The following is a 14175-nucleotide window of genomic DNA, read 5'->3' as shown; positions in this document are numbered from 1 at the left end:
CCATTTGGGAGGATCTATATATTGTTCACTGAGATAAGAATGGAAGCAAAATAACTTTTGCAGTGTCATTGTGTCCAATTTAGATTTGATCTATACAGCCCCTTTAACCACATTTGAACGTTTATTGCTCTGGTGAATGTTTTCAAAGTTGCCACATTGGGCAGTGGCATAACTACTGGAGGAACGGGGCCAATCACACTGGGGCCCAAGGTCCTGGGGCGGCGGCGGGCAGGGCCCACAGCAAGTGGACCCCCTGCAACTGGGCCCCCTACAATTTTAGCTGGGCCCTTTATGTCAGGCTTATGCTACACATGCGTGATTCATGGCCAGATCCTTTAAGTTAACAATATCCCTCAACAGCTATAATGCAGTGTAGAGACTTTAAGTAAAAAAAAAACAAAATACAAGGATTTTAGGCAACAGGGTTAGAAAACATTAGCCACCTGCACAAAGCTGTAGTCTGCTCCTTGACTTAGTAAATGTTGGGCTTGTTTAATGCATCATCGGTTGAGAGAGTGACTCTTTACACCACTCAGCTTAAACATCTGCTGCTTTACACCTTGTGACATTTTTGCCCCTCTTATTCCTAATGTCTACCATCCATTGTAGACAGACAAACAAATGGGAATTAAACTGATCTTTCAAAGTTGATATAGTCATTTTTTATAACTCTAAAATGAAATATGCATTTTATCAGAATATGCACATCGCATAGTAATTGTCTGTTCTTGCAGTCATGTGTTAGCTAAATATGATGTATATTTATTGTGAAGGTAGTCTAGCATAAATATTTAGGTTAACATTAGAAGAGGCTTTGACTTTTTGTGTACTGCGTGGTGTACTGGTGGTAGCTGTGAAGATGTTAAGGAAATTCAAGTACAAAAGTGGAGCTCAAAAGTGAAAAGAAACATGTGAACAGTTGGCTGAATGAAACGGACTTAACTGGATGCTTACTTCAGAAGACGAGAGATTTAATTGTATGGCTGTTCTGTCCATTGAAAATGGAAGAGACAGGATTTTTGCAGTCTATTGTAGATGATTTTGTGGAGTGCAAATATCTCCCAGTTATGCCACTGGTTGTGTGAAAATAAACATTTCTTTGATATTCCTGACCAATGCCAAGGTTAATGTGTACATTAATGGCTATGCTATGCTGATCACTATGTTGACAGGGGCTGTTGTTTTCTTAATCCTACAGCTCAGTGCTGAATTGTTTCATGCTCCGCATTCTCTAACCACTAATTCCTGGTCTGTTCAGACTGCTGGTTTCACTGTTTGACACAGTTAAAGAGGGAGAGGCCTTGGGTCTGATCTAGTCCTCATGAAGGAGCCCAATGTGTTGTGACATGCAGTGTGTGTTCAACCACTACAGGGCGATGGCATAACAGCTGGAGATGCTCATCAGAGCAGCACACAGTGACTCCCCCCCACGGAAAGCTGGGCATCGCACCACAGCTCTGTTCTCGGATCAGTGGCATGTCATATGATCTTAACACAACTTGCAGGAGGTTCTGGGAATATCTTAATTTCCCCATAGTTGATGAATACTAAGGTTTCCATGCAAGGGGGCACCTTGTGAATTCACTTCTGTCTCTTTGATGCACTGACACGATGCGTTTGTTTTGTTTTGTTTGTTTTTGTTTTGTTTTTCTCCTGAGCTGAAGGATTTTGGCTGTGAAAGATAACAGGGATGGTTCCTCGCAAGCCAGGCGAGCTTTCGACAGTCTTTCTACTGGCGGGGACATGGGTGAAATAACAGCACACCTCTGGGTGGTCTAGGCGAGAGTAGGCTGCTGCATCTCAGCCTCCCTCGTTTGCTGTCAAGGCCAGCCATTTTGGACAGGGAGCCGCACGTTGCCCTGCATGCACAGCTTGGAGGGGGCACCTGGCGGATGGCCTGTCAGCACCACCCAGAGCTGGGCGACAGGCAAAAGGATCTCACCTCAAGATGCCCACACCTTGGGGGAACCGCAACCAAAGACGCCTTTCATCCTCTCCTCATCTACTCACCTCTGGGGGCCACTTTTTAATTATACCCAGGCTGGCTGCCAGTTGTGTGACACATAGGAGGAGGGGTATTCCTGTACGCGTCTTTCTGTCAATAATGTCTGCTTCCCTCCTGGGTTGAAGAGGAATAGCTTTGTCAGCACTCAGATTTAGAGCAATAACACTGTGACATTGGTGCCAAGGAGGACTGAGAGGGGAGTGAAAATTGGTAGAGTCTTTATTCTCCATTACTACGCAACTCAACTGTACTCAGAATTAAGCAGAACTGACAAAGCAGCAGTAATAACTGTGTAGGTTATGGCAGGAATAACGGGTGCTTGAGAGCAGGTACAGGCAACGGCTCAGGTGCAGGACAACTGGCAGCACAGACGCAGGTACATGTGGGCTTAAATAACGGAGAACAGGAGAGGGTAAACAAGGAACAGGTGTGCACAATAACCAATAAGTGGGTGATTGGGACAGTGGCAGGTGTGGTGTGGTGTGGTGTGTGTGTGTGTGTGTGTGTGTGTGTCTCAAGCAGGGTGCCTGGCACACCATGACACACACAACATTTGTTGACCCATTTTTACCCAGTTTCTTCATAGCCACAACCCAGCACAGTACATCTGCCTGCTGTTGTGCCTCCACAAAACCCAGCTAAGATGAAAACCAGCACATGTCTTCTCTAGAGTGTGCTAAACCAACCATTGTGTCAACTACAATACAAAAAGCATTGTCATTTTTCTGCACAAGATCATGAAAGTCCTCTCAGTGAAAACTCAGCCATTCGCTTCCTTAAGAAGTCCTGAACATGAAGGGCACATTCCACGACTGGGATTCAAATCTGGATCTCTGGGTGTACCATTCATGCAAATTTTTCTTCCCCCCACCCTGTTGGTTATGTTGTGTTTTAAGGAATTATCTGAGTTGTTTACATGGTTGGTGCTGTGCTGCACATTGGTCTTTGTAATCAGGCCCTCTCAGTGTGTTCTTTTGAAGATTTTACTTTAACTATAGAGCCACTTTTTTCCCTCTCCAGGAAAAAAAAAGATTTTCTCGCCTTCTGTATGCTGGCTTCATCCACAAGAGCCTCTTTCTGGTCGTTTACCCAAAAAAAGGTTTCCCTGGTAAAACCACAGGCAATAATTTCAGACCTGCATAGCATTTGCCCTGGTGCTCAGTGTTGTGAGAGGGGCAGGGCTCGGTGTTGCTACCCTGCTCTAAATTCATAGACTTGGTTCTGAATTGAAGAACCAGCAGCCCCTTACATAAACAATAATATTTAAAGGCTATCAGATGTTTCACACTTGACTTATTGGAAAAAAAGTTTGTGGTTTTTGTCTCTCAGTTATGTAGAATAGTTGTAAATTGCAAACGAGGCATGTGGGTATACCTAGGAATTTTTGAGTATAAGGACTTTGAATTAAAACAATATAATTATCACTTTTTTTCTGTTGGCCTGTTATATGAGTGTTTTTTTCTGTTTTCAATATGCATTAAATTACACTCTATCCTTGGAATATGTGCTTTAAAGTGTAAATATGTGTGTTTCTGTGGTACCTCATTTTGCTTTCCTCAAGGAAGCTGATCATGCAATATTAATGGTTTACCACATTTGGCTGGTGCAAGTTTAAAACTGTTTATTCTGTGACATCTATAATTAAATCTGTTCTGCAAATAATCTAATTAAAAGTGGTGGAAGATTGAGAAGAGGATTGTGCTCTTTCGCTTGGTAATATAAGGGGTGACATGTGCCCAGGTCTGCTAGGCTTGTGGTGACTGATGAGCTCGTTGTTTGCCATTTCGGTCAGCATGACAGATCTGGTGCCAGCGACTCGGAGGAGGCAGATCTTTGCCCTGTGCGATATCGCAAGCACATGCTGAACTTGTACTGGCAGTTTCCTTCATGCCCTTCCTGAGAGAGATCTCTTCTTCAGCCAAGAATAGCAATCCAGATCTCTGTAATGATTTAAACATTTAAAAAAACGATAATAATAATTCCTCAACTCTTAATAAAGTGTGAAATGTCGCTCATCGACAAATGTAAAATGTTATACGTCTTTGAAGAGCATACTATGTGCAAAGGGATGGTTTTGTCTGTTCGCTGTTGTGTGGATCACTGGCCCCATGTCCACAGAGAAGGTTAGAGCACCATGCTCTTTCATTAGATGTATGGTGCTTCCATGAGGATTAGGGAATCAAAAGCATATCCTGTCTGTTAAAGGGAGCTCATTGTTGAGTGAGGGCAGCCCACTTGTTCAGATTTTCACAGGGGCATGTTGCTTTTCCCTACACTGGGCCCCAGCACTCTGCCAGTTCCCCCCACTGCCATCTGCCCTCCTCTTCCAGCTCGTCCGAACAGCTCAAGATGGCAGGCCCAGGTGCCAGGGCATGGCAGCTCGGCGGATGACCACTTCGAGTTGCTGAGCGGCGCTGGCCCTCTGCCAGGCACTGGCGCGTCCATGACAGCTCGCCGTTCATTACTGCCCTCTCACACCACCGACACCCACACGGCTGCACCAGTGTCAGTCTCGGAGGGCTTTGTTCTAGCCATTGGTATCCTCAAAGGTGCAGAATAAAATTGAAAAAAACAAACAAACCTGTATTGCAATGACAGCTCGCCTGTGGAACCTAGATGCTAGGCCTGTATGTGACTCAGGGAGCCGAGGGGTTGTGTGGTTAGTGTGGGCATAGCAGCTGATGAGAGTCTGGATTGGTCCATGGGTTTAGTGTGGAGGAGGCATCAGAGAGCAGGACCTGCTGGGTGAGACCAGCTGGAGGAACAGGAGCCCAGGCCATACTTCATCTGCGCAGCTTCTGTAGGTAGCAGAGCTTTCATGGCTCAAATGCAGTTATTCTTTGCAGCCCACACCCCCAACCCCCTGTAACAACAACACCCCCCCCCCTCCACCTCTCTCACCTTTATAGATCTCTTCTGCCCAAATTATATCTTAAATTGTGACATCCAGTCCTCTACATTCATCTCCTTCATTCATTTTCCAATCACTGAAAACCAGAGATTGAAGGATCAGAGAAAAAAAGCATTTGGTAATTGCCATAATGGTACATATATCCTATAAATTGGTCAATAAAAACACGTTCAGAAATCATGTTTTTGCCCTAACTTGCCCTAATTAACAAGCTGTGAAATCAGCCTTTAAAAAGGCACTTTTGAAACAGTACAGAACATAATCTGCTTGGACTGGGTATATTAATACCACACTGGAGCAGAAGATACCATTTAAAGAACTTTCATTCTTGATTTGAGTAAAGTAATTAACATAAACTTGTTCCTACCAAAAGGATACAGATTTAAATTATATAGTTCTGTTTTGCTTGGAGGAATCTTTTCTCTTCTGTTATAGCTCACTCTGCACTGAATATGCATTGTGCATTCCTCCTACTGTTATGAGTTGTATATTAATATGGCAGAACAGAGACTTTGCATCAGTTGCACCATCTAGATCATTTTACTGAGGCTTCCTAATGCAATTACTCAAGTCTTCTGAAGGGTATAATAATCTGTCCCTTTAACTTTTTACAACACTCACGATTCCAAACAATTGCCGTTTATTTGTTTTACATCAAATAGTTGCCTGTATTTTTTTTTAATAATCTTATGATATATTTACACTGGTCTTTGGTATTAACCAACAATAAGGAGGGAGATGGGGTGGGACTGTAGGAGATACAGTGAGAGAGAGACAGAGATAGAGGGAGAGAGCAAGGGAAAGAGACTACTATGTTACTACTGAGGCATCTTAAAAATAGGAAACCTTGCTCTTAATAAACCATCAGTGGAGATTAGCCTGTGCTGCACATCAAAATAGGTTTTTTTCTTCCTTGGGGCATGATTACAATCCTTTTAGGCCCCTCAGTCCTGTTTTTAAATTTAAAACAGGTATCTGCGGCTATGAATAATAGACAGCTGTATGACTCAGCCTTTGCGCATCAAGAGGCGGAGGAACACAAGAGCAGTGGGTGTCGTGATGTGACTGGGGCAAGGCCACTTTTTAAAGTTAGCTTCAACTGAGCTAAAGAAAGCTCCCAGCAGACTTACACCTCAGCCTTTGAACCAAGGCTTGCCAATTAAGCTTCTGTTTTGTGCCTTCTTTCACAATGGCTATCTGACAAATTCTTTTACATTTTATTTTATGGTAAACAGGAGATGTTCAGTCTGTCATTCAGTGTGGGCAGCTTAAGTTTGGGCTGACTCACCACAGTCAGGTAGTTTTAATGAATCGGCTCTGAAGGAGTTTGTAGGCTGATTTGAAATGGTGTTGGCTAAAGCTTGAATTCTTTGCCTGTTCGAGTTCGAATTGCGAACATATGCTTTTTGCTTTTCTGGTATTTGGAAGGGGTTTACCTGTCTGAATGGCAGTTCTGAATAGTTACGCTGAAAGGCTAAGATCAAATGGAGCTTTTCAGATGAATTACTCATTTATGATGAAAATGATTTCCAGGACCAGAGCATATCCTTACTTGAACTGCTGTTGGCATGCTTACCTACTGCATCAACTCACATTACATGACAATACCCTGCTATCCACTGGCATTGTCAGGTTCCCTCGTGAAGTCTGTTACACCTTTGCAAATTCAGGCTTCTCATTTACCGGAGGTTCCCTGATCATGTTATGTATAAATTAACATATCACACACTTATCGTAAAACTTTTCACTTGCCATAGTTTGCATCATGTCTTTACAGTGCATTGAAAATCTGCAAAACAGGCAGCAACCTCTATACAGACGTTCTTTGTGAGCATGAATGATGAAGTGGTAGTCAATGAATGAAATTGAGGAGACAGTACCAGTGGTGTAAATGGCAGTGTGCAGTGGAATAACATCAGGCCAACATGAAGTACACAGTGCAGTCTCCCCTGAGTGTAATGTGGCAAGAATAGTTGTTTTTCCCTATTTGGCATGCACTTGCAGGGCTAGTCATTGTCCTTAGTAGGGATCAAAGGCACTCTTAGGTTTCACTCTATTCTAAGACCTTATTAGTATGCATGGGTGAATAAACAGTTATTAAGCCCTATTAGAGATAACCATATCTAACATCTATTTGTTTGCCTAATAACTGTTAAATAATGCACATCGTGATGAAGACATGAGAACTTATTTATTAAGCTTGCATATAATCTGATGCGATTAGGTTTTGCTTAGACATTTTCTTTAAGGGGGGGATTTCTCTTTCACTGAAGGGTCTTTTTCATCTTGGTTTGTCATTACATATTATGTCCTTAGCTTTGCATTTTTGTCATATGTGTTAGTAAAAGGGCAGTTTAATGTGGTAAAGCCTTGCAGGCCTGCTTTTGTGATGGATGCTCAGGTGAAATTTATCGCACAGCAGTTTTATTTACCATTACAGACCTACACTGTTTGAAAATAATCTGGCAAATCCCTATTGAGAGATTTGTACAATGCTTTTTTGCACACAGAAATGCTTCCAGCTGATCACAATAAACAAATCCAACCACATGCACTTATATCACAGGGATATGCGAATTACTAAAAACATTTCCAGGGTTTTTATAGATTATCTGATATAACTTTTACGTTTCAGCAAACCATAACAATTTCACATCCAACATCAAATCAATATGCGATAAGATCCAGTAACATCCAGTGGCACAGTCTGCTTGTGTTATGTGATTCCTATAATTAGCCCTGAATCAGAAGACATTTCTGACCTCCCCCTTTGAATCTGTGGGTAAAGGGTAGCATGGAAGCCTCGCCTCTTCTGACCCCCGAATCAGCACAAGTGAATAGCCGCCTCCATACGCAGAGCCGATGGGCCTGTCATCAAAATGCCACCACCTCACATGACAGAGAACTCCTATTCTGAAGGAATACCACTGATCAGTAATAAGGCAATGATTGCAATCCTGAGCCATATTTTTGTGATTTCTATTCCAGCTGCATATTAAAGCTGTTTTCTTGAATATTTTTAACTATTATTCATTAAGTTAATTGTTCAATTTGTATTAGAAAAAAAATATCATGGTTAATTTAAATTTGATCCTTGGCAAGATAAATAGCAAAATGACTGAGAATCCTTGTGCAACTCACTGCAAACTCTTAACTCTCCTGAACTATTAAACTCCCAGAATCTATATAGCCCACAGCTGGGAGTCCTGAACCAATGGAAACAGGTTGTTATCATTTAAACTTACAGACCCAATTATCATACCATTCCTACTCTGTTAGTTTTTACATTTCAGTATTCAATGGTCCCCCACAAACTTGATGCCTCTTCTTGTTAGATGCAAAATGAATTCATTTCCTAATTCATTAACTTCCACTCACCAAATATTTTATTTCTTTCTTTATTTTCTTGCTGGCATTTTTCTTCACACTGGTGACCTTTTTAAAGAGCAACTCCTTAAATATGCAGGTGGTTTGCACAAATTAACTAAAGAGGAGACAAGACCAGAGATTTAATGCTCTGGATTCATAGGTTTGTCATTATCTTAATGCTTCGAGTGAAGCACAAGCCTCTGACGTAGAGAGAATTCTGGAGTTCATACCCGTCACCTACAATGGCAGACACCCCTCCTTCTGTAGTGAAATGTCCCTAGAGATTGTCTGATTAAGGTGCTGTTGTTGTTTTTTTTTCCCTCCCTAGCTGAAGCTTCTGCCTCGATACTCAATAATAAGACGCTACTAAATGACTTTCACCGTGTATTCACTCCTTTTTTTCCCTAATGTACTGGCCTTTATCTGTGAAAGGTGCTTATTCGACGAGCCTAAAACACCATATTGACTGGATGGGGGGGGGGGGGGCTGAGCAGGTTCACTATGTGGGTGTATGAAGATGACAAGATGATGTGGAGAACTGACTTCCTGAAGGTTCCAGTGTTAGAAATAGCTCCATTTTACATGCAGCTTGGTGATTTGGCCATATGTGAAAAATGAGGATGTGTAATATTTTGTGTGTTTAAGTCTGTGACACTCTAATGGCACTCCAAAGTGGCATTAATGGGTTGATCTAATCTCTGGATAAACAATCAAATAATTGAACATGGCTAACCAGTAAAAAAATTATGAAAATATTCCATTGTGCTTGAATGATGCTGATCCAACAGAGAGCAAAATTGATCACATGAAGGAATTTGTGTTCTAAGGATTAATAATATCCATTCCCAAGTCAGCAGCAAATAGCAGAATGACTGAATACAAAAATATACAACCCAGACTTTCTGACAAGTAAAAAACTGTGCTTCTCTCTGTGTGTGTGTGTGTGTGTGTGTGTGTGTGTGTGTTGTGTGGGTGTGTGTCTGTGGGTGAGAATAAGTGGGAGGAGGGGTGACAACACCAGAGACCGCGTCGAGCCAGCAAAGCTCCTCCTACTGCATCAAAGCATCAGAGGGCCTGTTGCCATGGCAACATGGCCCTGGTACTGAGCTGTGCTTGTTATAAAACTCATAATAGTTCCTAACGACCCTGAAAATGAGTTGGTCATGTAGTCAAAATAGATTCTTGATAGGCGTCCTCCCCAGTCCTTCCCTTGGTGTTTTTGGTACTACATAGAACAGCTTCCAATATGAATTATCTCTAAAATACACTTGAGTGTAAGTCTGCATGGTATGAACTGCCTTTTGACTTTTAGACAGCATCGTATGTTCTGCAACCTTGTTGCATCAGCACAGAATTTGCTGAACTGAGTTGCGGCTTGTAGGAAGGAAGGTCACATTTTAATTTGCTTCTTATAAGCACAGGTCTCTATTGGGTAACATATCAAAGTACATATGTGTAAATGTACTCTATTTACCAGAATTAATTGCATTTGCATGTGGCAAGCCGGTCCGACCGTTAGACTGGAGTTTAGACTACAGGCTCTTGCGTTGTCTTTTTCAGCAAGATCAGTACCAGGATTCTGGAATCTTCTCTCTCAGTGCACTACTAACATAGAAAACATAAAATGGCTATTATGACACTGAATTACAATGCAGTCAGTAAGTAATTGCACAGTGATGCTTTTATGCGCAATAGATCTGAAATTAGTACAAAATGGTATTTTTATTTCAGAGACATTTAGCTGTAGATTGGGTGGACCATATAGTAATCAAAGCCCTTTTACACATGCTGCCCTTATTTTACGACTGTGACTCCTACATGGTCCACCCGATATAGATACCAAATACCCTCCATTTTCATCTTAAGCACAAACTCTCACCCGGTGTCATGTGCATCCATCTTTCTTTGAATCTCATAGATTAGTTCTAATGATATTTAGCTCTATTAGTTCTATAGTTCTATTATTCTATTAGTTCTAATAATGAGTTCTAATAATTAGTTCTAATTCTAATTAGCTCTAACCCCTACACAAAGCATGACCCTGGTTTTGCTGGTTGAAAGCCATTTATGAGTCCCAAACCAGCTCTCTGTCTGTGTTTTATAACCCCGGGTCTTTCATCGCTCCTTGAATTTGTCGACAGCGATGCGCTCGAGTTCTCCTACTCGCCGAGTTGGCGGAGCAGCCTCGTCCCTCGCAGCTGCTCTCTTTCTCTCAGTGCCTGTTGGCAGCGATGGAGGCTCTCCCTGATTTCCTGTTGCATAAAGCCTGCCTGCCTCACATTAACTCCTTAACTCCCAGCACTTTCACTAAGCTGCTTCCACATGGACTTCAAAAAGATTGCAAAACAGTTTGAATGCCATTCGATAGCGTTATGTCCGTGCAATAATAACCCAGGGACACAATCCACATTAAAATAAAAGTTTATATAATAAATAAATGTGTCAATCTTTATTTATTTGACACATTCTGCAGATGTATAGCCACAGACTGTAGCCCAGTTATTGCCATTCAAAATTTGTGTTAGCCATTGACCAGTTCTGTGCCAGTGGTCAGTTTCTCACCACAGGACAGCTGTCGCCTGGATGTTTTCAGATGGCATGCCACGCTCAACACAGCATTGACATTGACACCTGTAAAAGCTCCAGCAACACTGCTGTGCCTGATACATTTATGTGAGCAGCTGCCACCACCATCAGTGCTGGGTAGTCCACTGTATAATACCTGTTCAGCATCTGACCACTGGATAGACGGATTGTGCACGGAAGCACTCCTAAACAGTCCAATGCCTTTGAAACATAACTAGCTGTACCTAGCCAGTGAGTGTAGGTGCAAAGTAGCTGTCTCTGATAAAGCAAGTGCTTTGGGCATAATTATGAATTTGTTACACCTGAGAGATTTACGTGTGCATTGTGGATGTGTTATGAAGTGCTGCATGAGGAAGCTTAATTATTTATTTTGTGTTGTCTTGCAGAAATCTGTCCAAGAACCCACTTACCACACTGTCCTGGCAGCTCTTCAAGAATCTTCAACTTATTGAACTGTAAGTTCCCTAAGACACTGACTGACTTGTTCTATGTTGTATTAGTTTTTTCTGTTTATCGATATATGATTACATATTCAACGAATTAATGTCAAACTAGGGATAGACCATTTTAGGAAAAGCAATGCTTTGCTCATTCCATAGTAATTAATACAAGCAGTGTGGGGGATTGGCTGTGATTAACACCTTTCAGTTCACAGTCACCATGATTCCCTTGGAAAGTCCTGTGATTTGACAGGCTGTGTGACCCTGAGATTCAACATAACGTTTGTGGCTTGTTCGGCAGGACTATTGGAGATCAAAGCTCTCAGCAGATTTCCTGCCACAAATAGCTGCCATTTCTTAGCATTTGACGCACGGCACTGTGTATAATTAGATATGTTTGATTGAAATGAAATCTCTGCTAACTAGCTTTGGAGGCCAATACTGAGGTTTTGATCAATCTCGCGATTAATCACGGAGTCCCCATGCCGACAGAGGTGATGCTTCCGTCTTTTAATAATCTCTTATCCCTTCATCATCCATGTGAGAGTCATTGTCACGTCTAGACTGACTCAATTTTAACGCTGTTTGTTAATGAAGAATATTTTCAGCACTGTAATTTCACAGGTAATTTGTTGGCGGTACAAGCACCACTACCAGTATTGCTCTAATATAAATCTGGGTTTGTGTCAGGGCAGCATACTGCTTGAGATTGAACACTTTGGTACACGGCCGCAAGCATCGGAGTCTTTTGTGCTGGATAATTAAGACATGGCATTGAAATGTATTGGTTTTGTCTGCTGGGCGCACGACCTCATTTTCCTGTTTGTCATGAATATTTGAGCGGTCTGTGTGTACCTAAAGCGACGAGCTTGTTCATTGATCACTGCTGTGGAGGCGCTGCTGTCATTCTGCCACACTGGAATTAGTAAAACTGTGCTGCTCCCAATGCATCTGACACATCCAAAGCTCAAGTGTGTGTCACTCTGAGATTTCATTGTGACTGTTAAAAGACTTTGTAGAGTAATGGTAGGCTTGTTTTGTGGGTCCAGCACAGGTAAATGGTCTTGGGTCTGCATGGAGTACAGCTGTTCAAAATCAGCAATATTACCGCGGGTTTCCAGTACCTTTCAGAAACAAGCCCCGGGACATTTGTGTGGAAAATATGTGCCATGCTCGATTTTCCATTTCCATGTTGAAAGTTAGCAGTTCCTTTTCTTCCCCTGCCCAAAATGAAACTGTTGCTAGTCATGGAGAATTAGGCTTACTTACCAGGTGGGTGTTGCAGTATGTTTGTAATTATTTCGGCGAAGCTCAGCTTGAGAAGCACTGATAAAGTGCCCACCTGCTCCGCCAGACCCATCTGAGCCCAGCACAGGCCACTTTATCTCTCGCGGCAGAAGAAACCCTTCTGCCACGCAGCACTCTGGGGCTATGTGCGCGTTAGCATTCAAAGGATTTGATGGTGTTACATAATGGCTTAAACTGTCACCAGACTGTCACCAGAACACTCAAACTCACTCTAATTAGTCCAACAACGGAAATCCTCCACAAAAAAAGGGGGGGGGGGGAGATTATGTATATTTTTAAAAAGTACATTATATGGACCTTACATACAGCACTATATTACTGTACAAAGGTAATAGGGGACTAGATTCCTATATGAACATATTTGTCATTGTACAGAACCTTGGTATTACTGTCATTCTAGTAGTCGAATCTACAAGCTTGAAGTGTGAACCTTTGCTATATAAATGATTCCTCAGGGGTGCTGTTCCTATATATGGACACATTACTAGATGCGATCAAAAGAACAAACCCCCACCCGAAATGCCATTTACAGCAGATATTCTCTTTTTGGATTGTTGGATTTATCTTATTATCTATGCAGGAACCTTGTATTTGCTGAATGCTGTGTATATAGGCCCATTGTACCCAGCCTGTTCTCAAAGTCTGCCTCGGTGCTTTAGTGGCAGAGAAGCTCTATAAGCTATTCCATTGTTTCTATTCACGTTCGGTTCTGTGGTACGGATTTGTATGATTGCCCCCTTACCTAAATGTGATCTGTCAAGCAAGGCTTGGTAGTACACAAAGGGTTTTGTGTCTGATATTTCGAGCAGATTTATGTTACACATTCCTGACACACTTCCTCTCACTGCAGCATGGCAGAGTGTGCTACAGGCCTTTTGTGGGTGTTCCAGATTGGAACATGGCATCACTAGCCTCTTACAAAAATCTCACCCACTAAATTATTCACATTAAAAATTTTTTTCACAGACCCTGCACCACCACTCTGAAGCAAATTCATTTGACACTATCCATTGATCCTTACTGCCCTGTGGCACATATATAAAACTGGTACATTAAGTATAGCCACTCATACGTACATATGTAGGAGTATCTATTAAAAATCTTTTGTTAAATGCATTGATGCTTGATACCGCTGGCTTCCCCCTCATTTTTCTGAGCCATGTCTTCCCAATCCCACATACAGTCCTTGCAGTATAGGGGATCCAAGCCTGCATTAAACCTAAGACTGTTGTTTGTCAGGTCGTCATCTAAGTTCCAGGGAGCAAGTGGCAAAACCAAAATATGGGCCGTCATAATTCCTCACTTTGATGATGTGTGTAGGCCAGGACCTTTAAGTCATTCCTTATTTTGATAACCTTCACTCAACTGGCCTGGAGGTTGCAAGACAAAATAATGCAGGAAAACCTACTTCACAAAAGCTGTCTCTTTAGACAGTGGTGTTAAGGCAAATCACTGAAATGTTCAAGACTCCCAAAGACTGCATGAGCTGGTTCGAAATCACACATTAAATCTACTGTGGTTTCTTTCCCAAGCAGATTACAGGTTACTGGAACAAA

The 14175-nt window shown here is 42.0% G+C and overlaps 1 protein-coding gene across 1 annotated transcript in view; it reads left to right on the top strand.

The window, feature by feature from the left end:
* Window positions 1-14175, top strand: part of ntrk3b (neurotrophic tyrosine kinase, receptor, type 3b) — a 78196-nt gene that overhangs the window by 23761 nt on the left and 40260 nt on the right. The window contains exon 4 of the mRNA XM_027004547.3: window positions 11258-11326. Within this exon, the coding sequence (XP_026860348.1) occupies window positions 11258-11326 (69 nt within the window). The remainder of the gene's footprint in view (window positions 1-11257; window positions 11327-14175) is intronic.

This window comes from Electrophorus electricus, chromosome 3 (genome assembly GCF_041902795.1).
Source record: "Electrophorus electricus isolate QZ-2024a chromosome 3, ASM4190279v1, whole genome shotgun sequence".
Lineage (NCBI taxonomy): Eukaryota > Metazoa > Chordata > Actinopteri > Gymnotiformes > Gymnotidae > Electrophorus > Electrophorus electricus.
This window is presented reverse-complemented; position numbering and strand designations above follow the sequence as displayed.